The sequence below is a fragment of the Peromyscus eremicus genome, chromosome 3, assembly GCF_949786415.1.
Source record: "Peromyscus eremicus chromosome 3, PerEre_H2_v1, whole genome shotgun sequence".
NCBI classification, from domain to species: Eukaryota; Metazoa; Chordata; class Mammalia; order Rodentia; family Cricetidae; genus Peromyscus; species Peromyscus eremicus.
In genome coordinates this window covers 30,351,298-30,374,160 of record NC_081418.1, presented here as the reverse complement: position 1 = coordinate 30,374,160, position 22,863 = coordinate 30,351,298, and the positions used below count along the sequence as shown (strand labels likewise).

The 22,863-nt window shown below is 41.5% G+C and overlaps 1 protein-coding gene and 1 long non-coding RNA gene across 12 annotated transcripts in view; one reads left to right on the top strand and one right to left on the bottom strand.

Annotated features, from left to right (window-relative positions):
* Positions 1-22,863, bottom strand: part of St7 (suppression of tumorigenicity 7) — a 238,527-nt gene that overhangs the window by 75,191 nt on the left and 140,473 nt on the right. For 7 of the 10 annotated variants that reach the window (XM_059257399.1, XM_059257401.1, XM_059257405.1 and 4 more), the window contains 6 exons: positions 17,465-17,519; positions 15,890-16,005; positions 13,768-13,843; positions 11,498-11,566; positions 9,533-9,687; positions 7,223-7,320 (listed from right to left, as the gene is read on the bottom strand). In XM_059257399.1, the coding sequence (XP_059113382.1) occupies positions 7,223-7,320; positions 9,533-9,687; positions 11,498-11,566; positions 13,768-13,843; positions 15,890-16,005; positions 17,465-17,519 (569 nt within the window). Of the gene's footprint in view, positions 1-7,222; positions 7,321-9,532; positions 9,688-11,497; positions 11,567-13,767; positions 13,844-15,889; positions 16,006-17,464; positions 17,520-21,592; positions 21,733-21,814; positions 22,148-22,863 lie in introns of those variants that run through there. The other 3 variants (XM_059257408.1, XM_059257409.1, XM_059257400.1) reach the window with 3 other exon arrangements.
* The window catches only part of LOC131906692 (uncharacterized), a 35,203-nt gene continuing 33,633 nt past the window's right edge, over positions 21,294-22,863 (top strand). The window contains exon 1 of one of the 2 annotated variants that reach the window (XR_009378180.1): positions 21,294-21,489. This is a non-coding gene — a long non-coding RNA (uncharacterized LOC131906692). Of the gene's footprint in view, positions 21,490-21,826; positions 21,983-22,863 lie in introns of those variants that run through there. The other variant, XR_009378179.1, reaches the window with a different exon arrangement.

Sequence of the window (22,863 nt, the reverse complement as noted above, 5' to 3'; positions counted from 1 at the left end):
ATCCAGAGAGAAAACAATACATTGCTATCTTTAATTTCATCCAAATACTGGAGATCTATATGCTATTTCATAGGCAGTCCCAAGGCCCACCTTATGCTTTTGAGGCAGAGTCTCTCACTGAACCCAGAGCTCACAAACTAACCAGACAGACTGGCCAGGCAAGCCCCTGGCTCCTCCTGTGCTTGGCTCTCCACTAAGGTTACAGGTGTGCAGTGTTGTGCCTGCCTTTCACACGGTCAACAGAGATGAGAACTCAGGTCCTCACATTGGGTGGCGGGCACTCACCACCTGAGCCATCTCTCCAAATCTGGTTTCTGAAGCATGCGTTAGAAATGTTAAATTCTAGGTTAGCTATTACAAGAAAATAAGATGCTTATTACAGTAATTCAGTATTATAGAAAAAATTTTAAAGGATAGTTTAATTTTACTGCTAACAACTTTCCATTTCCAGGTTATCTTCTTATGCTTGTATAAATGGGCATCATGACATCCTTAAAGAAGGCCCTTCTCAAGGTTTCTCTATATCAAAACTATTTTATAGTAATATACATTTTTCTTTTCTTAGTCTCACATTTTCCGTATGCATTTGGCATCACTCCCAGAGGCCACATATTGAGACTACCAACTAAATGCAGAATTAGACAGGAGACTTTGGCTATCTCCTACTCAGTTAGACATTAAAGAGATTTGAATAAGCATTAAAACAATAACACTCTTTTCAATAATTGTTTTGTCTAAATAAATATGGTTATTTTTCCATAAATACATTTGTTAATATGTAATATATTTGCAATTCTATTTTGAAATGAATAATTTTTTTAAAAAATCTGTTTTAATTTCCAAAATGGTAAATATGAATAAATAAACCTATACATACAAAACTTCAGTGGTTTCAAATAATTTTAAATGGGCTCTGAGAGTAGAAAGTTTGAGAGCTATTAGTCCATAATAGCATCTATTTTTAATTGAAAAAAAAAGAATCATATCATACATGTAATGTTTATCATTTTACTCTTTACTTGATAACACAGTAAGATGTTACTTCCTAATACAGTTTTAAAATGATGGTAAGAATTGCCAATAATGAGCTATTATTCCTCATAATGGCCTGTATCAAATACTTTGGATTAATTAGTCCATTTAATAATTGTAATATCACCATGAGTATCCCCTAGGCACTTCCGATATAGACAATACTCTCCAGAGCTCACTAGATATGACCTTGACCTTTTCTAGAACACAGTGAACAATACAGAATTGTTGATCAATATTTAGATGGTACTTAAGACTCTGAGACCGAATGTTGTCACCTGGGCTTGGCTAATTGGGAAGATGAAACCTTTGGATACTAGGACCACTGAGGGGAAGAATGTAATGAATTGGATATTAAATACTCCCTTCAACCTGCATGTTGAAGGCTTAGACCTCAACACAACATTCATAGGTGGGAATATTGGGAAATGAATGGATCATGGGGGCTCTGGTATAATCAATGGATTCAGACATGCATGAATCAATTCATAATTGAATGAACTAACAGGAGATGGAGGAAACTGTGGAAGGCAGTGCCTGACTGGAGGAGGTAGGTCACTTATCACATGCTTTTGAAGGGTCTATCTTGTTCCTGGCCTTCACCCATCTACCTCTTCTTCCTGATTGCCAAAGCTTGGATATATCCTTCTACCATAATGAACTACCTCAAGCACAACCCAGAAACAATGGAGCCCGTTGACCATGGACTGAAACCTTGGAGACTCTGAGCGAGCATAAATTTTCCTCCCTTGTTGCACAAATCCTAAATGGTCTTATACTAAAAACCCAGAGCCAGATATCAAGGTGAAAGCTGAAAGATCAGAGAAGCAGAGCGAGCCACAGCTACCACCTCTTACCCCACCAACTCCTCACCCTGACAGAGCCTCTGCAAGAGAGCGAATTCCTGTCTCCTCCCGCCTTGTATTCCTTTCTCTGCCCAGCCATATCACTTCCTGTTTCAACTTTCCTAGTGCTGGGATTAAGGTCCAAAGTGCTGGAATTAAAGGTGTGTGCCACCACTGCCTGGCTCTGTTTCTCTTTTAGATAGATTAATCTCCCGTAGCCCAGTGTGGCCTTGAACTCACAGAAATCCAGACAGATCTCTCTGCTAGGATTAAAGGTGTGTGCCACCACTGCCTGAACCTCTATGGCTAACTCTGTGGCTGGCTCTGTCCTCTGATCTTCAGGCAAGCTTTGTTTCTTAGATTATAAACAACGTGTCACCACACTCCCCTATGCTAGCTTGTGTGTTTTGTCACAACACTTTTCTACGTTGATTGTACAAAATGTTTCCAAGAGTGTGACATCTGTGTCCGGTGAGAGGTCAGGACATGAAAAGAGAAGGGATATTGCATGGACAGTAAAACAACAATGGAAGACATTGGCTCAGAGATGTGAAGAGCAGTACAGAGAGTAGCGGGGACAAGTCGACTCTTAGAAAGGCTACAGATTCGGGGAAAGAAGACAAACACTGATCTGAGATCACGGACAAGGAGCAAAGAAGGTCATGATTCCACATCGGCCTCTAACCAGGAACTCACAAAAACCTCCAACATGTTATTCTTCTTGCTTTGATATCTCCTTATGGAATTCCATATGGGCAAAACAGCCATCCAACCAAAGCTGGTCAAGTCTAGGGTACTCTGGAGGCTTGTGCCCAAACAGAGTCCAGGCTGTAAGTGAAACACACACACAAAGTGTGTACGGAAACAGATCTACTCAGCCCTGGATGCGCTAGCCTGGTACTCCTTCATGAGGAATGATCCTGCACTATTACCACCACCACCACAGCCTAGGTGCATTTAGGAATGTCTGGAGACAACTGGAGACCTATGGGACTTTGGTCACTACAGTATACCTGTCAGTCCCCTCATCCTACAACACACAGGACAGCTCCCCACAACTAGTGATTATATGGCCCAGAATGTTCACAGAGCTGAGCTTTGGAACATCTGCTCTAAACAGATGATCGCAGGAGCTGTTAGGTTCTTTCAAGAGGCAGATTATCCCATCCCTATGGTTTATTCACACCCAGCTTGACAAGTATGTCTAAGGAGTCAGACCACAGACATCTGCCTTGCGAATTGTACTTCAAATACACTCAAATAGGACCAGAGAGAGACAAGCATAGTAGATGTTAAAAGGAAAAAACAAAAGTAAAAGCAGTGTCATAGAGCAACTATTAAAGATAAGAACCAACACAATGACTTTTCCTTAAATTTAAGACAGGAAAATGCAACTCTGTTCTTTCTAAATGACCATCACATTGCCGCAAAGCTCAACAGCCCATGTGCTCCCTTAGCTCTGCTCATTTCCAAAACACTTCTTTTGCACTAGGGTGCTTCTGTACTCTTGGTTGCAAAAGAGTTCTATGGAAAAGGAGCTTTGGTTCTGATTAAAAAAAAAATCACCCTGGAATACATAGTAGTTAACAGGTTGTTTTAAGAAGGAAGACTCTATTAATCTTGACAACAGAGAGTCAAGTGTACATTTACCTCATCAACATTTCACTGACAAAATCCAATATTTTATTTCAACAGTTGTGCAATCTTAAATTGTGGAAATAAAAGAATTCTCTTCAGCCACCTTCCCAGAATTCCCTTTCATGTTCTTTCAATTATAGCGCATCGGGTTTGCCCTTCCTTGAGGCTTTTCCAGAGAAACTTCTTCAAATGGCCCTGCTCTCAATGTGGAAGGTGTTCCAACACTGGCATTCCAATTTCCACTTTAAAATCTGCTCCAGGATAATTTAAACTCATGCATATGGAGAAGAGGTAGCTGTGTCTCAATGAAAAAAATAGTTCTTCCTGCTTAAATGTTTTATCATCAGGCTGCCCCGGAACCCACAGGGCTATTTTATCAGAGAGCATTTTACGGCAAGAGGATTTTTGCACATGCTGTTAAAGGAGGTCATCCTCAGAGAAGAATGACCCACACAACTGAGTGAGTGACAAGCCAGGCCTGGCCAACAATGCCCAGCTGCATCCTCTGTGTGGGGTGCCAGGGCACTTATGGAGTTTCTGAAACACACTTTCAATATTCCCCTTTAAAACACATCTCTCCCAAGCCTGGCACTGTTCCTCATAAGAGTATGGTCACCACAGCAGGGCCTATACTGATGGGCACTCCATAAACTCAGAAAAAAGGCAATGTGTGTTGGTATTTTAATAATGAAAGGCCGTTTTGTAGGTAATACAAAAGTCACACCTATCTGTGTGCATATAGATTATGCAATAGGTATGTAGGTAGGTATATATGGGCATGTAGAGAAAACCCAAACGAGATTATTTGATTGATTTATTCACTCAAGAAAACAAAGCCGGTTTGAGGTAAAGAACTGCCAGTTCCCTAATCTAATCAGTAAATAGTGAAGGCATAAAATGTTATGCTCTACCCAGTAAATATGCACATTATTATGACAATTTTCAAAAATGAATACTTAAATTTTAATTTAAAAATGAAATTGGAATTATCTCAAGATGTCCTTCAGGACAACTGGCAAGAAAAATCATATGCATAACTTAAGTAATGGAAAATATGAAGGAAACTATAAGCTTTCATATTACAAGCCAAGTGTGTTCGCGTTATTTAACTGGATTCTCTTCATCAAGTAGAGTTTTCCTTATGGTAGGAAGGATTAGTCCCTATTAATGGAGGACTGTGACGGGCCCACAGCAGAAAGTGAGCTGCCTTTAGTTCACATGACAGAAAAGGCAAACCCAAGTCCACAGCCAGGCTTCTGGACTGCTTGCCAGCGCCTCACCCGGGGTCCCAGACGTTCTCTCTAAACCTCTATTTGGGCTAGAGCAGTAAGTAAAATTGTAGATACAAAATCATGTTAAACCCAAAGCCATCACACTAAATACATGATGGATATGTTGATTTTAAGCATATGAAATTTTATATGTATACACTGAAAATAAGCAGAAAAGATCAAGGGAAAAATAGAATTAAAATAGCCAGAATTTGCTTTTCCTAAGGATGCTTATGCACACAATAAGATCACTGAAATACGTTCATCTGTGTATTATACCTGCTCCAGGTTAATTAAGGCTAAGTGAGAAGAAGAAGAGGAGAAGGAGGAAGAAGAGGAGGAGGAAGGAGGAGGAGGAAGAGGGGGAAGAGGAGAGACGAAAGGAGATAAAGCTGAATGCGCCTGGAAAGTTAAGATGAGAAAATCAAGGCCCATCCTTGTTAAGGTCCCGGCTCCATACAGCCAGAGTGATTTGGCAGTGTTTCCCTGCTATATAGGGGATGAAATTTCTGCAGGCTGCAAACTTTAAGAACAATTCATGTCTCCTCAGAAATCTCCTTTCCTTAAATTAGCTCTCATGTGGTATAATGGTTATTTTTTGAATCCTCTCTTCAGTTAAAAGAATTCCATCCTGGAGGAGCACATGTCGCCTTCCTGATCTTCCTCTTCCTCTCCCTCCAGTTTGGGACTGTCCAGCTGTTCAGTGGAGTAGCAGACCCAGGCATGGGGAGCACATACCTCACCTGGGCCTTGGCACTGCTGTGCTACAACCAACAAAAAGAACCAGGCAAGCCTTGATGCCATGCTCCCTCCTCCAGAGAGTCCCTGAAACTCCTGGGAACAGCAGCCCCTCCAGAGGCAAGCTGAGCATGGCTCTAGGTCTGCACAGGCCTATGCACAACCTACGAGCTCAAAATGGAGCGGGATGCCACTGCTGTTCGGCTCTTGGGTCATTTTCCTTTAGAAAGGCTCTTACTTATGTGCTCTAACTCAGGAATACAGGAGAAGAATGGAATGTTGACAAGGGATTCCTGAGACAGTTTTTAAAAGGAAAATTATAGATGCAATTCACATTGAAGTCAGCTTTTTTTTTTTTTTTTTATGGAAATGGTTCTTACTAATAACGACAACAACCAAAAACGGAGACAAAAGCTCCCTAAACCGTTTTCCTTTGAAACCACGGTCTGTCTTGTAACACATACGTACAACCTTCCCGCTTCCCTCCTGCATGTATCTTTTCTTCTTTCTTCCTTAAATTGTATCTTATTACACAACTTTGGCACTTGCACTGGAACCCAGGGCCTCTTCCATGCTCTGCATGTTCTCTGCCAATAAGTCAAATCACAACGCCTTTTTTATTTTTTCTTTTCTTTTTGTATGCAGGCTCTTTGACTGCATGTATGCCTGCAGACCAGAAGAGGGCATCAGATTGTGAGCTACCATGTGGGTGCTGGGAATTAAACTTGGGACCTCTGGAAGAGCAGCTAGTGCTCTCAACCACTGAACCATCTCTCCATTCCTTCTTCTTAGTGCTTACGATAACTACAACTAATAAAATACCCTGGTTCTCAAGAATCTAGGAAAGTGATTCAAATTGCTACAGTAGGATTAGCTCGTTATAATACTAAATTTGAACGTAAAAACAGATTGACCCATAACTCATTTCCTAATAACTACACACTGAAAAAGTAAACCATCTACCCTTTCCCAAGGCTCAGGGATCACTGAGTAAGAAGGAGCAGAAGGGTTGACTTTGGGAACCACAGGGGATGACTACAGTGAAGTAGTGTTCTCAGACACAACAGGGGAGCAGTGCATGTGAACTCCCAGAGGCTGTGGTGTCATTCATGAGACCTGTGCAAGAGCCAGCCAGAGAAGACCCTGGCATGGCAGGAGGAGACACCAAGTCCCATGAAACTGGGAGGGAGTGTTGAGGTAGACAGAAGGAGAGCTGGAGAAGCAGGAAAAGAGAATGGAGTCATGCATATGCTATGTATGTACGAAATTCTCAAACAATAAAAAATAATTAAATTACTAGACATAATAGTATCTTGAAACAAAATTTAAAAATAAAGAAGTAAATTATCTAAAATGTCTAATCTCATTATTGGTTTCCTGTAACAGTCCCAAAGGTTGACTAATAAGATATCTACTGAGATTTTTAAAAATATGCCAGTGACCCTATATTAAATGCTTTGTGTATATTATCTCATTTAAATCTTACATGAATCTTACAAGGTTATTGTGAAAACTACTGTTACCTTACACACAAGGAAAACAGAGCACAGAAATTAATTAAATTGCCCCAGGTTGTTCACCCTGTCAGCTGGAAGCTGCCTTTGCGGCCCATGAGACCACTGTGCTGTCACTGGCCGTGTTCAAGGTCCATTCTGTCAGGTGTGTTGCTGCCAAGCCCAAGCAGGAATGTAAACTCACATCTCTCATCATTTTCACTGCTTCTCTGGTCCTCCCAAGTCGCCGGGCACACATTGCTAGCCTTCTCTTGATATAGACCAAGACGTTGGTGTCTCGTCCTGAGAAAGGAAAGATAAAACATCAGCATTAAAAAAATCAATAAAAAAACAAGAGCTTTAAGTTACCCAGCAAGAAAAAAATGCAGAGGCCCATTCGCCTTACCCTTAAAGAAATTCCTCAAAGAGCACAGTCTGCTCCTTGGCCTTCCCTACTGCCAAGAGCACAGAGAACTAATTTTGTTAATAATAGAATGAATACAGGATAAAGCAAAAGTACTCAGATGCCCAAAGGCCAAAATCGTGACTGATTACCTAATCTGTGATTTTGAGTTAGGCATGTTGAATATTTGATAATAAATAAAACCTCTGTCACACACAGCCAAGAAAATGAACACACCAACATTGCAAGAAGTTTACAAGCAAGAATTCCATCTTCCATAAGTCTGCATGCTTTTGGTAAAGATGCAGAGGTGAATCTCAGGTTGCATCCTGATGAACTATTTTTTTCCCGTTCCTGACATTAACTCTGGAGAAGCTTCTTCTTGAACTTCTGGTTCATATTATTCTTTCTCTAACACTAGTGACATCATAATCATCTCCAGGTCCCAAAAGCAGTTGGTTTTAGATGGCAATATAACACATTCCAGATATGACAATAGAGTATGCAACAAAATGAAAAACTACCCTAGTGTTAGAGAAAGCCCTGACAAGCTAAACAGTTCTAACAATAGTCACTAAAACGGCCCTTCAAAAGTATATTAGCAACTTCTTATCTTAATCTTTTATTTAATTATGTATCTTGGATATGTTTCCAGACCAGTGAGAACATGCATATGCTTAATCCTCAATAAAATTACCGTGTTTGAGAAAACTATGACACACCTGTTATGGATTAAGTACATGTAGATACTCAGCTATTAAAAGATGTTGAGACCAAAGTCTGAACATTTCAAGTTTTAAACAATGAGAACAAGATGTGTGCTGAAAAACTGCCAAGTACCTACAAATTATTTTAAAGATGTGATTATATTTTTGGATAGATTTAGGCAACAGGTTGAAAGGATTTAATTTAGAGAAGAAAAGAAAGAAAATGTCTTATGTTATATTATAGGTTGTGTAGTTTATTTATTAATTCATATTAGCTCACAAAATAGACATTTACTACACACCTTCAGAATGCACTGTTGTCTTTTTGTAATGATCAGAGACCTTAATGCTATATAGACTCACTGCAGAATAAAAGTGAAAACGTGTGTATCGACGGTGTGGATGTGCTCCCACACGTGTGGACTATAATGTAATGATATTTCTGGCACCTGAGACCTAGAGACGGAGTCAGTCAGGTTCTATACCAAATCCAAGTTTAATATTAAAATTTAATTATATAATATCAAGTATGAAGGACATATACCCGTACTTTCCAAACTAAAGGAGAGAGAGATGAAGTGAGAGAAATTCTACCTAAAAGAAACAACCCACATTTTTGTCAGACCATGAAAACATTTTTTTCCCACAAGGATCACTGGATTTCTGTTTAAATAACCAACTGAGATGAGTCAAGGGGCTCGGGGAACTCCAGTAATTGCTTTGTCCTCCTTCCATACTGTTCCCACAAAGCATCATGGGTTCTCAGTTTAGGGTATTGAAGTAGAGGGTCTCAGCCTTTAAGGACTTATCTTACCAAAAGTATTATTTTTAATAAAATAATAATTAGGAACTCGTGGTTCTTTCTCAAGGCAAGAGTAATGACTTTTAAATAAGAACTAAATGTGGTAGACTATAACCAACAGAAGTTATACTCTAAACTGCCCTTTTTCAACCATGCTTCTACCCATGCTAAGTAAGGCTTAGAAGATAACATTTTTTTATGATACTAACAACCAATTTAAGTTCAGTTACCAAACTTGGATTGAAAGTTAGGAGATGGAGACTGCTGAACAGAAGAACTATGTAGGAATTCTGGGGAGAAGTGACTATTAAAAGTTATTGTGGTGGGAGGTACATGGGAGAGTTTGGAGGAAGGAAAAGGAATGCGGGAAAGGATTGAATTATAATCTCAAAAAACTGCTTAAAAGGTGACTGCTGTTTGTTTACGGCAATGAAACTCTGTGGGCATAAATAAAACAAAGAACGTGAACATAATGGCAACCAAGTTGACTGTGGACGGAGTGCTCTGTCTACCGGAATCCCGTTCTGTGCGGGAGTGAGCCTTTGCTCTTGTTCCCATTTTACCATCCCCATTCCCGGGTGCACCCCCTGGAGGAAACCTTACTGTGTTGAGCTTCATACTGGGAGCCGTGGTGCTGGAGCTGCTGAGAACGACGGTAGCAGCCGTCTCCAGCCTTCAGGGCCTGCTTAAAGAGCTTTTCTGCTTCAGCTATCGTTGTTGCCTCTTCCTCAGCCAGGAGAATATAAGCCGTTGCACACCTGTCCATTCAGACATGACACGTTACACATCCAAGGCCACTGCAGCAGACTGTGGGAGCTCATGCAGCAGGGCGAGGAGGAGTTACACCAAACATGCAGCATGACCAACTGTTTCATGCACCTGTTTGCAGCTGTTGACACAGTAATGGCACAAAAGAAACGCCTGGAGTTTAGCTTGAGAGGTAGGATGTGCAGTGTTAGGAGCATGGGGCTCAGGTATGACTTGGCCCCTTCTTAATGTGTCACTTGGGGAAAGGTATCACTCTGCCTCCCTGATGGACAGCATGAGATCTGTTCTGTGTCTTTGTGCAGGCTCCATAGGATGCTTTCTGAGAAGTGTTTAATGTAGCCATCAGCACTGAGGACATGCTCAGTGAATGCCAGCTAATGATGATGAGTATAATCCTAGTGAAGGTCTCCTTCCAACACTTGGAGAGGTATATACAAGTTTCCTTTCGTTTACTAGATATGCATTGTTTTCAATTCAAGAGTGTCTTCATTAAATAAAGTTACTGACAAAAACAAAATGAAACAGTGCTTGAAAATCCCATGGTAGCACCGCTTTTCTGCATCAGAGAACATGAGAAGAACCTGGAAAAGTAGTTTCTGAAAAGCTTGAACTCTGACACAGCCACACTACCTAAGAAGAGTCCAGTCTCCTGCCTCTAACACCAAGCTAGCATTGCTGCTGTGTGTCCAGTAAACACTCTACCTGGCACAAACATCACCTCGCGTAACCCTTCCAACAACCCTCTGAGGTAGGAAGCCAGAAAGGATATGCAATTAACTAAGCAACAACGGGAGGCTTTTAGAAATGCAAACCTTCCAAATCATCCAGAGCAGCCCACTGTCAGAGAAAGGGAGGGTCTGAGGGGGTGATGAGGCCAGAACAGACCATGGGGGTGTTGATCTGCGCTCATCCCTTCTCTCTCCTGGTTGACTTCTCTGTGGCCATTGCCCTATTCCTCTCCATCAGACCACAAGAGAGGAAATAAACAGAAATTAAAACTAAATGTTACTGTGGGAAAATTGCAAAGCCAGCTAGGAGAAAGTATGAACTTAACAGATAATGTTAGGCTTGGGGCCAGCTGATCCTTGGGGGTGGGGTGAGTCTTACAAATTCTTTATCCTATCCCCAAAATTTCAAGTGAGAACCATCAGTGCGGTTTTAACTAAATATGATAAGGTAGGGAGAAAATACCGAGAACAAAAGCTAGAAAAGCAATTACTATGGAGGGCTAAATATATGACTTGGGAAGAAAAATAGCAATGCTCAAACTGTCTCATGATTTACTGAAAGGAACTACTTGGGTAGGCATCAGAGGAAATACTTAAGGCTTCAGATGCCCACATATAAATATGGGTTTAAAGTAATGAACTGAATATTGAGATAATAGGAACTGTAGACACAGTGTCAAAGGAACTAGCTGTAAGATTGCAGCTGGTGGGTTGGGAGCTCATGAACAGTTAGGGCTAGGCTGCTTGCTTTATATGTTCTTACTTCAAATAGTACTCTTAGGAGGAGAGGCAGAGTAGCAGCACTAGCCAAGAAACGTGTCTATGTGGAAACTCATGAGTTTGGGGGAGAAACATGCCAAGAGCTTGTGAGTGAAAGAAAAAGGAGAGAGCTAATGGTTGGGGGGACAGAACAGGATTCTCAGCTCGATGGAAGATGGAGATGATGCATCTTTGTCACAACACAATACACAGACAGAAGCAAGAAGTGTGGTGATGGGGTGTCAACCATCCAGATATCTGCTAGAAGTCTTGTTTGGTTAGAAGTAGGGTACCCGACAGGTTCTTGACTTACTTCGGTAACAATTTTATCTCCCAGATGGTAGAGGAAGCAATTAGGGGAACTTCAACTCTGGACCTAATTCTGACCAAGAAGAAAAAAATAGTTGGTGAAATGAAAACCGATAGGAACATTCAGCGAGAGTTACTATGTCATTCTAGAGTTCAGGGTAATCAAAGAGGTGGAGGTAGACTTCGAAAATTCATAGGAAAGGGACATGACTCAATGGTACAAGATGTAGTATGGAAAATGGCTCAAGAGGACAGAACAGCTTCCAAATGTTGAACTGTAATCATAATGACAAATCACCTCTCAGGAAGGGCAGAGGGGCGGCACTAAACTGACTAGCATGGCTTCCCAGAGATCTAGCCCAGGTCGATTCTTAAAGGACATGCAAACCAAACAAAAGATGAAAAGAGGGCATGGGATGGACTGTAAGAAGTGGAATGGAGTCATAAGAATAACACCAGGAGAGCTGAAATCCCAAATTAGCGAGGCTTGACGAAATAAATAAGATGAGCAAACATACAAAAACCCCTGAAGACAGCTATCTAGTCTCTGTTGTAAAATTACATCTACTGCTCTCCCTTCCAATTTCTCCAAAATCACCACAAAAACAAATAAGCAACAAAGACAATACAACAACATTAAAACAAGAAGGGTCATGGTTAATAGTGATAGATAACAAAGAGAAAAGGAAACGCTCTCCTTCCCACACTGCTCCTGGCTTCTTTATCAAGGAGAAAGCCTGTCAGACTAAAGTGCAGAGAAGCAATTGAAACTCTAAAATGGGTAAAAAGATGGAAGACAGCACATCGTTAATACGTTCTCAATGAACTACTACTGTTCTGGGAAGGGCAAATTCTAGGAAGCCGACTGACCTTGCAGGCAGGACATGGAACTGCACTCTATGGACAGTTGTGGAACCACAAAGAATAGACCACAGGATGAGATGACAAATGCAGCATCAGTTTTCCAAACAGGAAAGAAGGCTGACTTCTCAAATGACAGAACAGTGACTCAGAAAGAAATTCCAATGGAGTGTTAAAGACATGGTATCTAAGCACATTTGAAAAAATAAAAATCAAATAAATGAAGCAGAAGCCACGAGAAGCCAGCTTAAACACCTAAGAGTAAATAACACAGCGCTGCTACCTTCATTTCCCCCAGTAGACTCACAATATAAATTAAAGCTCTCTAAACGGCTGGCAAGCCTAATATCAAAATGGAGAAATGTGGGCTGAATTACAGTGTAACAAGGTGCTGGTAACTGCCTGAATAACACCGAAGGAAGGTGACTTATGAAGACATGAGCCTGCAGGGTAGTTTCTACGTGTCACACCCCAGGGTCTTGTAGTCCTGACACTTTTCTCAGAAACATGAACGACACACAAAAGGCAGGCGTATTAAACTTGTAGATGGTAAGAAAGCAAAAGGTATGTTGCACGACAGAGTCAGAAACCATGCAGATCCAGCATTACAGGGACAGGATTTGAAACTTGGTGACTCTTTTATTTTCCAAGATCTCTGGAAAAGATTCTGGAACCTTCTTGAGAAAATCATAAAATAGTTTAACAATGACCACTTGGCAAGGGCCCTGTTGAGGTGATTCAAACACCAGATGGGTGGTTGAGCTAATTGACCTTTAAGGATTCTGCCAACCCTGTTTTAATGACTCCAATATTAAGAATCTCATTTTCTAAAATCTCCAGAAGAAATCTCCCAGTCTTCCTTGATAACCCATAGAATATTTAGCAACAGTAAGGGCAATGTTTCCTCTTGCTCTTTTTGACATTAAAACATTTTAATTTTTTTTCACCATTTATCTTTTTTGTAGTTGCTGTTTTTCCCACTAGCAGAAGTTATACCTAGAAACAGGGATGCACAGAGGAGCATTCTCCATCTAGAAAGAAAGGTCGCTGTCAAAATGGTCTAGATATGCCAGGAAGTGTGCTTAGCTTATGCTCTCACAATATGCCAAGTATATCCCTTGAAGGGTTTAATCTGGGGTCACAGTAAAGGCACTTTGTTCTAAAGCAGCTAATCTGCTACACTCCCTCTGCCCCCCGCCACACACACACACACACACACACACACACACACACACACACACACAGAGAGAGACAGTTGTCTTTCATAGATGCAAAATTTTAGAAAGTAATGCCCTCAGCAACAGCCCTGCAGTTCAAATGAACAACTTAACAGAAGAGTCCCATCCACGGTGACTGAAAATACTCAGCATGAGACATGACTTCATTTTAACAGCAAGTCTGTTCCCTACTTACTCATTTATCTCCAAGGCTTCATGAGCTGCAGAAATCCTGGCTTGAGGGTTCCTCTCTCTCCAAGCTTTTTGCATTACTAGTTAGAATTTAAAAAAAGGAACAATGCAAGTCAACTGGTACATATAAATGGAATGACTGGACATAGGACAATAAGTAATTGGCAGCTTTAATTGTAAGAGAACACTTGATTACCAAGAAAGTCAGTCCATATTTTTAAACTCACATAAGTATTCTGAATTTCTATTTCATTGTTCTTCAGTTGCCAATAACAAACTTTTTTGGTGTGGCTATTAAATTATAGATACAAATATCACACACTAAAAAAGTCATAAAAATGAACTATAATAGAGATTTCACGCCTTTTGACTTCAATAAACATTTGTTGTTAGAGAACCTAGTTTACACATTTTGAAATTGCTATTTTATGGCCAGATCATCCTGAATGTACCCGCTCCTATCTGAAGTAACGCGCTCAGTAATTTATTCATTCTATGACACATAGTTTCTATGCAACCTGTTCCAGAGCATTTGCTACAAGCTCTGGCTATTGAATGCTGCAGCTATGTGGGGAATGTGAGCTGAGTCAAAGTGCAATAGGAGTTTGCTTGACATGGATATCTGTGATAGCAACAAAGACTTTAAAAACAACTATATTCTTATATAATTTGATAATTTATATTTTATAAGTCAGTTTCTAAAAGTATATAGAAGTTGTTTCATTAAAAGGTACTGTCCTGGCTAGTTTTATGTCAACTTGACATCAGCTAGAGTAGTAAAGAAGAGGGACGATGCACCAGTTGAGACGATGCATCTATAAAATGAGGCTATGCAAGCCTGTGAGGCGTTTCCTTAGTACAGACAGGGGAGGGCCCAGCCCATTGTGGGTGGTGCCATCCCTGGGCTGGTGGTACTGGCTCTCTAACAAAGCAGGTTGAGCAAGCCATGGGGAGCAAGCCAGTAAGCAGCACTCTTCCATGGCCTTTGCATCAGCTCCCGCCTCCAGATTCTGGCCCAGTTTGAGTTCCTGCCTTGGTTCCCCTCAATGGACTGTGATTCAGGACATGTAAATCAAATAACTCTTTCCTCCCCAAGGTGCTTTAGTCATGGTGTTTCATTACAGTAAAAGTAACCCTAACTAGGGCAGGAAGTTTCAGCTATTTACTTTTGACCATTTAATAATACCAAGTTTACCAGTAGGAAAGTAATGAATGTGAAATGCATGTTAAACAAAGTCGTCTCTGAGGTAGAGAACACATACGCACTCCTACAATCAAAGCCATGTGCCCTTCAAGTGCAAGTAAACCAATATATTAAGTCAGTAAAATAGACTGCTTATTTACATTCAGTGAACCCCAACTTCTAATTAGAATGTAATCAAGGAGACCCTTCATTCCCCCTAACCTTTGACTTTAACTCACTTTGTATAAGAGATGTGTCTTCAAAACATACAAAGCTTACTTTGGTGTTTTTAAATCATGTTATAGATAATAATAAGCCTTATTCCTACATTGATAATCATTGTGAATAAATTTCATGTAAGTATTCTTTAAGGATTCTGGGTTTTACTTGTCAATTTAATATTTTATTCTTTGGAGAGAAGTGTGTGTGTGTGTGTGTGTGTGTGTGTGTGTGTGTGTTATAACCTCAGGTGTCAATCCTTTATCCACCTTTCTTCTTCTCTTCCTTTTTTTTTTCTGAGACAGGTTCTCTAGTCTGGCCAGGATCTCATCACATAGTTTAAGCTGACTGGCCAGCAAGCCCCGGGGACCCACCTGTTCCTGCCTCCCCAGAGCATGTGCTACCAAATCAGAATTTCGTTTCTTTTTACATGGGATCAAGGGATCAAAATTAGGTTCTCATGCTCACAAGGCAAAAGCATTACCCACAGAGCTATCTCCCTAGCCCTGGTTATTCTTTTTGTATAGACCAGGCTAGCCTGGAGCTCACTGTAGTCCAAACTGCTCTCAAACCAGAGCTCCTCCTGCCTCTGCCTCCTGAGTATTGAGATTATAAATGTGTGCCAACAAACTGAGCTGCAGAGCCGATATTATAGAATCTGAACCATGATTGGGAACAAGCTGAAAATCTTTCCCGCCCTGAAATAGCTAAAGGTTTCCCATACTTGCATCCGCAGGACGAAGATGGTCCGAATCACAAGTAAAGAATGTCTGGTGGTCCTGGGCAGAGAGATTCATGTCATAGTACGTCAGAGGTTCTCGTCCTGTGACCCAAGTGTACCTGTCAAGGGTGAATACGATGGTCAAACCGTCTTGAGAAAGGAAAGAAGACCTACAGAAGAGGATGCTGCTGCGGAGCAGCTGAGATGCAAGCCACCACTGAGCGTTAAAAGAACTTCACACACAGGAACACCTAAACATATTTTTAAAAGCCATCCTATTCTGTTTGGGCTTAGGGGTTAAGAGTACTGACTACTCTTCCAGAGGATTCCTTTTGGATTCCTAGCAGCCACAAGACAGCTAACAACTGTCCTAACTCCACTTCCAAGGGGATCTGATGCCCTCTTCTGGCCTGCCTTGGCATTGCATGCACATGGTACTCAGATCTATGCAGGCAAACCACTCATAGACATACAATAAAAATAAATCTCAGCCGAGCGGTGGTGGTGCACGCCTTTAATCCCAGCACTAGGGAGGCAGAGCCAGGTGGATCTCTGTGAGTTTGAGGCCAGCCTGGACTACCAAGTGAGTTCCAGGAAAAGGCGCAAAGCTACACAGAGAAACCCTGTCTCGAAAAACCAAATAAATAAATAAATAAATAAATAAATAAATAAATCTCAAAAACTTCTTCTTTTAGGAATTACATAGCACAAAATAAATACAAATTTTCTCTTCTATTTTTTGACTTAACATTTTAGTAGTCCTTGATAACAAAAAACTTCCCTAATTAATATTACAAATAGACATTTCCCCAAAACTATGAAATTTCTAATTTGCCTAATTATTTCATCCAATTAAGTTGCAATATAACCTGTCTGGGACCCATATAATCAAGGTTCAGGGATCTTCAGAATTTGGGAGCTGTACAATATATACTGAAAAGAGTAACAGCAATAGAAGGCCAGCGAGGTGGCTCAGCAAATTGGGGGCACCTGCAGCCAAGCCCCGAAACCCAAGTACAGTATCCAGAACCACATGATGGAAGGGGAGCATCAATTCCCACAAGTTCTTCTATGAGCATTACATGCAGCATATACATACACACACACTTAATTTTTTTCAAAGAGTAAGTGCAATAGAAAAAGTTACAACCTATAGTTTTATATATTATTCCCAACTAGAATGTCAAAATTCCATAAAACAGAAAAAAACCTCTAAGATAGTATTCAAAAAAATGGAGGCTGTTGGACATGGTAACATAAGCCTATAATCCCAGCACTCTCTCGTGAGGCAAAAGGATCAGGAGCTCAGGGTGCTCCTTAACCACACAAGCCCTGGGCTCTGAAAGCCTGTCTCAGACAAAAGCAAGCAAGATAAAAGAAGTAGGGGAAGAAGAAAGAGGAGGGGGCACATGGAAAGGAGGAGGGGTGGGAAGGGAAGGGAGAAAAGAGGAAGGAGAAAGGAGGGGAGAGGAGAGGGTAAAATACACTATCACATGACCCACAGATGAACCGGAACAACACTTGCTACTGCTGCTCTCTAAACCACTCATCTATTTCCTGAACTGGCAAAAGACTCACCGATTGTACTCAGCACCCCTAAACAAGTTCAGTGGATTCCGCCACACTTTGCACTCTGTAACAAAGAGAATATGAAAATGTTACACGTAAGCCCAGTGACATTAGGAGCTAATTAATTCAGTAAAACACCCTTCCGGGCCATTTGATAAGATAATTTTATCCTCTATCCTTTATATAGGAAACTGAAAAACAAAAGGCAACCCTTGAGATTAATCAGGTAATTGAGGCCAATCAGGCACTGAGACAGGGGAAACTTCACCTAATCTCTGGGCCCAAGTTCCCTTGTTTTTCCAAATCACAGCACATGCCAATGTCAGCTACTGTGTAACTTTCTGTGGTTAGTCTCAGAGATTTGAGCAGATTTTATGAATTTACCTCCCAAAATATAAGTAAAGGTACATGTAAAGATGAGACTACTTTTCATCACTCTGGAATACATCTCTCAGTGATATCATCCATCAAACTCTGCAGCATAACCACAGAGAGCCCTAGACTCAGTTGATTATGGAGGACACTAGTTTTATTTGGAGATAATTTGCTAGATTGATATCATCTTTCCAGGAAGGAATAAAAAAATTAATGAAGTTACCACAGTTGCAGAAAGAAGTTCTATGAAAATAAACTGTTTGGGGGCATTTTCAATTTCATACTTATGCTAACATATATATGTGAGCCATCACCCTAATATAATGTTAATCACTAAGATGACACATTTTTGTCATACATGTAGCACAGAGACTTGGGACCATGGGGCTTTTACTTTGAGAAGTCCATTAATAGTTTTAAGATTATGTTATATTAGGCATGCGATTAATAAGCTATAACTGCATCCTACTGATCAAGACTTTCTAATGATTTATAATACTAGATTCCTTTGGATAAATATAGTTTTATTATAAAATAAAACTCACTTAACCAAAACTAAAACATCAGTACTCAAAGAACACACCCAATGATATGTACCATCAAAACTATGGCAGCAATCCAAGAGATAGTAAAGGCCAGATGATGACTCACTGGGATTCTACAGTAGGCCTGTTCATCCAACTTCCATCCCTCCACCTCTCTGTCCTTCTACCTATCCAACAGGCATTACTTTTAACACTCAGTGGAGGAAACATGTAAACCAGTATTATAACAGTTTATATGTAATAAAATATAAAGTACAAGCTGTAATACTCTGTATGAACACAGTACAGCTTGCTGAAATAGTAAAGCAAGTATATACTTAGAATGGGATGTATGTTTTCATTTAAAAGAGATGGATTTATCTTTAAATTAAGCCAGTATCTCATTTTAAATTTACGCAATGCTTATGGCCCTAAAATTCTGACACTTAGCTTAATTTGCCATTTAATGCAACATCGAAAATTAGTTTCTTTTAGTTAATTATTTCCTGTCATGAACACTGTGGGGCCAGATCTTGGCTTGAAATACCATGGTCAGCTAAACAACTGTGATTACTATCTGTACGGCTGGAGTAACTCCTAGAACGTCATCATTGCCAACTATTCAGCAGTTCAGATCCTGAGATTCCAAAGACTCCTCCGGCCACTTCCTAAGTCCTGCAAGATTGACAGGCCACAATAAACCTGTATGTGACTGACAGTTAGCTACAATAAACTTGTATGTGACTTGTGTACAAGGATGTACATGTAGAAATATTTACAATAAATATTTGAATAGGAATATTTGAAAAGACATTTCTTTCCCTTTTTAATTTGATTGGGAATATTAATTTTTTTTAAATTTTGGCTAATATTTTTCTCCAGCAAGTAGTGCCTGGGGGGAAAAAAGCACTATTCAAAACCCCATTGGCAAATTAAAATGAAAATTATCTCCAGTTAAACTTTGCCTCTATTACATCAGTTGAAACTTAAACTATTTCTAAGGAAAAATAACTCCACAAAGAAATACTGTGTATACTTCAAATAGTCACCAAGCGGAGCCTGAAGAATACTTTATGTAGAATTTCTACAACATTGCCAGCAGGGGGTGCTGCAAACGTTCTAAAGCGTTAGATTTATCACTTAAAGAACCAAATCCTTGTTAACTTGATGTCACAGAAGTGTTCCGTATTCACTTTTAAACTACCCCTGAAACTTAGAAATTATGATGCCAGTGATTGTAGCAGATGTAAAGGGAGAAAGGGACTAAGAAGTACAAAGCAAACGTCTTCCTACTTTTCTATGTTTGAAATGGAGGGCACAGGGCAGGGTTATTTGTCCTTAAGAAATGAGCAATAGAAAGGTCATCTGTATGCACACATCGAATTTCTGTCCTAAATGACATCACAGCTGCATAAATTTCATCTTTGTTGTTCTCTCCCATAATCTTTAATGCAGAAAATTCTTTTAGCATGGACTCACTCCAGAGCGCACACTCCATCAGTATCAATCACCTGATGTGACTTCAGGGCAACACAGAAAGGGAATAAATGCCAAACACAAAGATGTCAGAGGAATGGACCTCCACAGGGTAAGAGAGCATACACACATGTTCTTTTCTTGTGTGTACTCTTGAGGAATAAACTTATTACAGATCATATTTCAATTTGTCCTTCAAAACGAGCGTTCCATTCTTCCTTATCTTCCACAATTTCCGTGCCACTGGGCAGCACTGGAAGCCGGCTGGGACTGCACGACGTGCTTGCTCCCACCGTCAAGCGTCCACTACAAATATGTCTCTAAGACAAGCGCTCTCTGTGCCTCCATTTTCTGTGTTCATTGTCTGCTGATGGAAATGTGACCGCAGCATGTATGCACAAACACCAAAACCCGAGGGAAGCAGCTGCCATTACAAAAATACTTGTCATCTCCCAGAGGCTACATACAGAGCACGTACACTTCTTTGTCAAAATGGGACCGTTGCAAGTTTCTATGTGGGACACAAAGAGTTAATCCATTAAGGATTTCTAAAGCAAGCTCTCTGTGTTTTGACGCCTTCCTTGTCCCCGCTTCCTACTAAAACCTTCCTTCCATCACTATCATTACTTTGTACCTCTGGATGCAGTCACTGTGCTGGCCAGTCTGATGTCAACTAGACACAAGCTAGAGTCGTCTGAGAACAGGGAGCCTCCACTGAGAGAGTTCCCTCAGAAGACTGGGCTGCATGTAGAAAATGTAGGGCATTTTCTTCATCAGTGATTGATGTGGGAGGCCCCAGCCCACTGTGGCTGGACACACCTGGTCCTGAGTGCTGAAATTACAGGCAGAAGCCACCACACTAGGCTTTTCACAGCAGCCGAAATAGCAATTTTTATCATAGTTATAAGCTTAGCTTTCACTGATCCTTTCTATAAAGAGGTCTAAAGCTCATCATCCATACCCCTTACATAAATTAGTGAGACGGAAAGGGTCTATATATTAGATCCTTTCTTCCGGGGCCACAGTAGATGAGTTTAAGCCCTGGCGTCCAGATTCATCTCTTACCTAGAATAGGCAACAAACCCGTTCCAATCAAAGCATCACATTTCAATATCCTGTAACTTCATCAATTAAATTGTGCAATGGAACAGACTTCAAGATTCCTCTAGGAAATGTCACGTTACTTCAAAATAATACTTCCAACGTTGTCTAAAAGTTTCATTGGACGTATTATTACTAGATTAACCCAAGTGAACCAGTCTTTGAAGTGGTTTTATCTAGTTATTAGCTTTGAAACTTCAGAAATGAATACCCAATCGTCTACATCCTACTGATCAATTTTAGGCAATTATTAGAAGTACTCCTTTGAAAAAATAATTAAGCCTTAGCCACTTCACAGCTTTTCAAAGTAACTATTTTGAGAAGAGGTGACGGGAGGCTTAACTGCTGTGTTCGGCCTGCTGGCTACAAACGAGAGGCCCACAACACAAACCGGGAACTGCCTCCAAGCCCGGCTTCCCGGCTCTTTGGCTCCCTGAGCTTTAACCAACTTGCCTAGAAGACAGAGCTTGGCGCAAAGACCTCCTACCCAGATCTGTGGCTGTCAGGACAGAACCCCGAGGGCACAAAACACCCAAAGAACTGCCAGCAGCGAGCCACGTGGGTAGCAGACCCTGAGAGGGAGAGGCCTGTTCCAACCGCCATGGCTCGGGGTAGCCTGGCCTGGGCCCGCCACACCAGGCAGCAGCCTGGCAATGCCAACCTCCGGCCGCTGGGCTCCTGTCCCTCCAGGGGAGCCAGCCTGGGCCGGACACCATGATCCCACGGAGCAGAGGAGGGATGGGGCCTGGGGCTGAACCACCGACCCATGCCCGCGCCGGCCCAGCCCTCGGGAGACCAGAATGAGGCCCAGCACGAGCCCGGAGGTCAAGCCCCGGGCGGGAGCCACCGCCCCGCCGCCGGAGCAGGGCTGCCTTGGCCTGACCTTGCTTGCACCGTTTGGCCAGGCGGAGCCGCTCTGCAGCGGTCCCGGCGGTCCCCGGCGGGGCGGGCTGGGCGGGTGCCATTTTCCGCGTTGGCGGCAGTGGTGGCGGCAGGGTGCAGTTCTTCCCGGACGGGCTGGCCCCTGAGGCCGCCGGCTGTGCTTTCACGGGTGTGTGACATTGGATTTCATTCCAGGTTGGATGTCAGTATTTCAGCGGGGGTCAGATGATGGACGGGTAAATCCACGGGATCGGCCTCTGTGCTTCACTGTGCTTCGAGCCGGCCCAGCCTGGAGCAGCCGGTGCCTTGTCCTGTCCCTTCCTCCCCACATCCCCCCCTCTCGGGGACCCGGGCTGTTGCTTATGGGCCTCAGAGCCAAAGCCTTTGTGTTTCTGTGGCACTGGGTAGGCGTCCTAGTTAAAAGAAACCGCTCGCTCGTATAAAGAAAAAGTAATTCTATTTTAAAGAAAAATCGGCAAAGGAAACATGGATAGCGTTCATTCAACAAATTTTGTCACTACAAATTCGTGCAGGGAATCTCTGTGTAGCTTTGCGCCTTTCCTGGATCTCGCCCTGTAGACCAGGCTGGCCTTGAACTCACAGAGATCTGCCTGACTCTGCCTCCCGACTGCTGGGATTAAAGGCATGTGCCACCACCGCCCGGCCACTTTTATTGGTTTGCTTTATTCAAGATAGTGCTGCTTTCACCAAAGATATTTTAGTTCAAATGTCATACATTTCTCACTGGCCATTTCTGACTACATCAACTCCACCATGTGTTAACCCTGAAACAAGTTTTAAAGCATGCTCACTAGCAACTGAAGCCATCTCAGGCTTTTTCACCATTTAACTAGAAATCTCTTCTGTGCTAGAATATAAAGTTTAATGGCAAATGATTTTGAAAAGGTGGCTAGGGAAGTCACTTTCAGGCCATGCATTAAATTCTGGCATGTATACATCTAGTTTATGCTCACTGAGACTATTAGCAAGCAATCCCAAAGGTCCCTAAATACGTAAAAGTTCATAACTTTGCAGAGGGAAACATCTGTA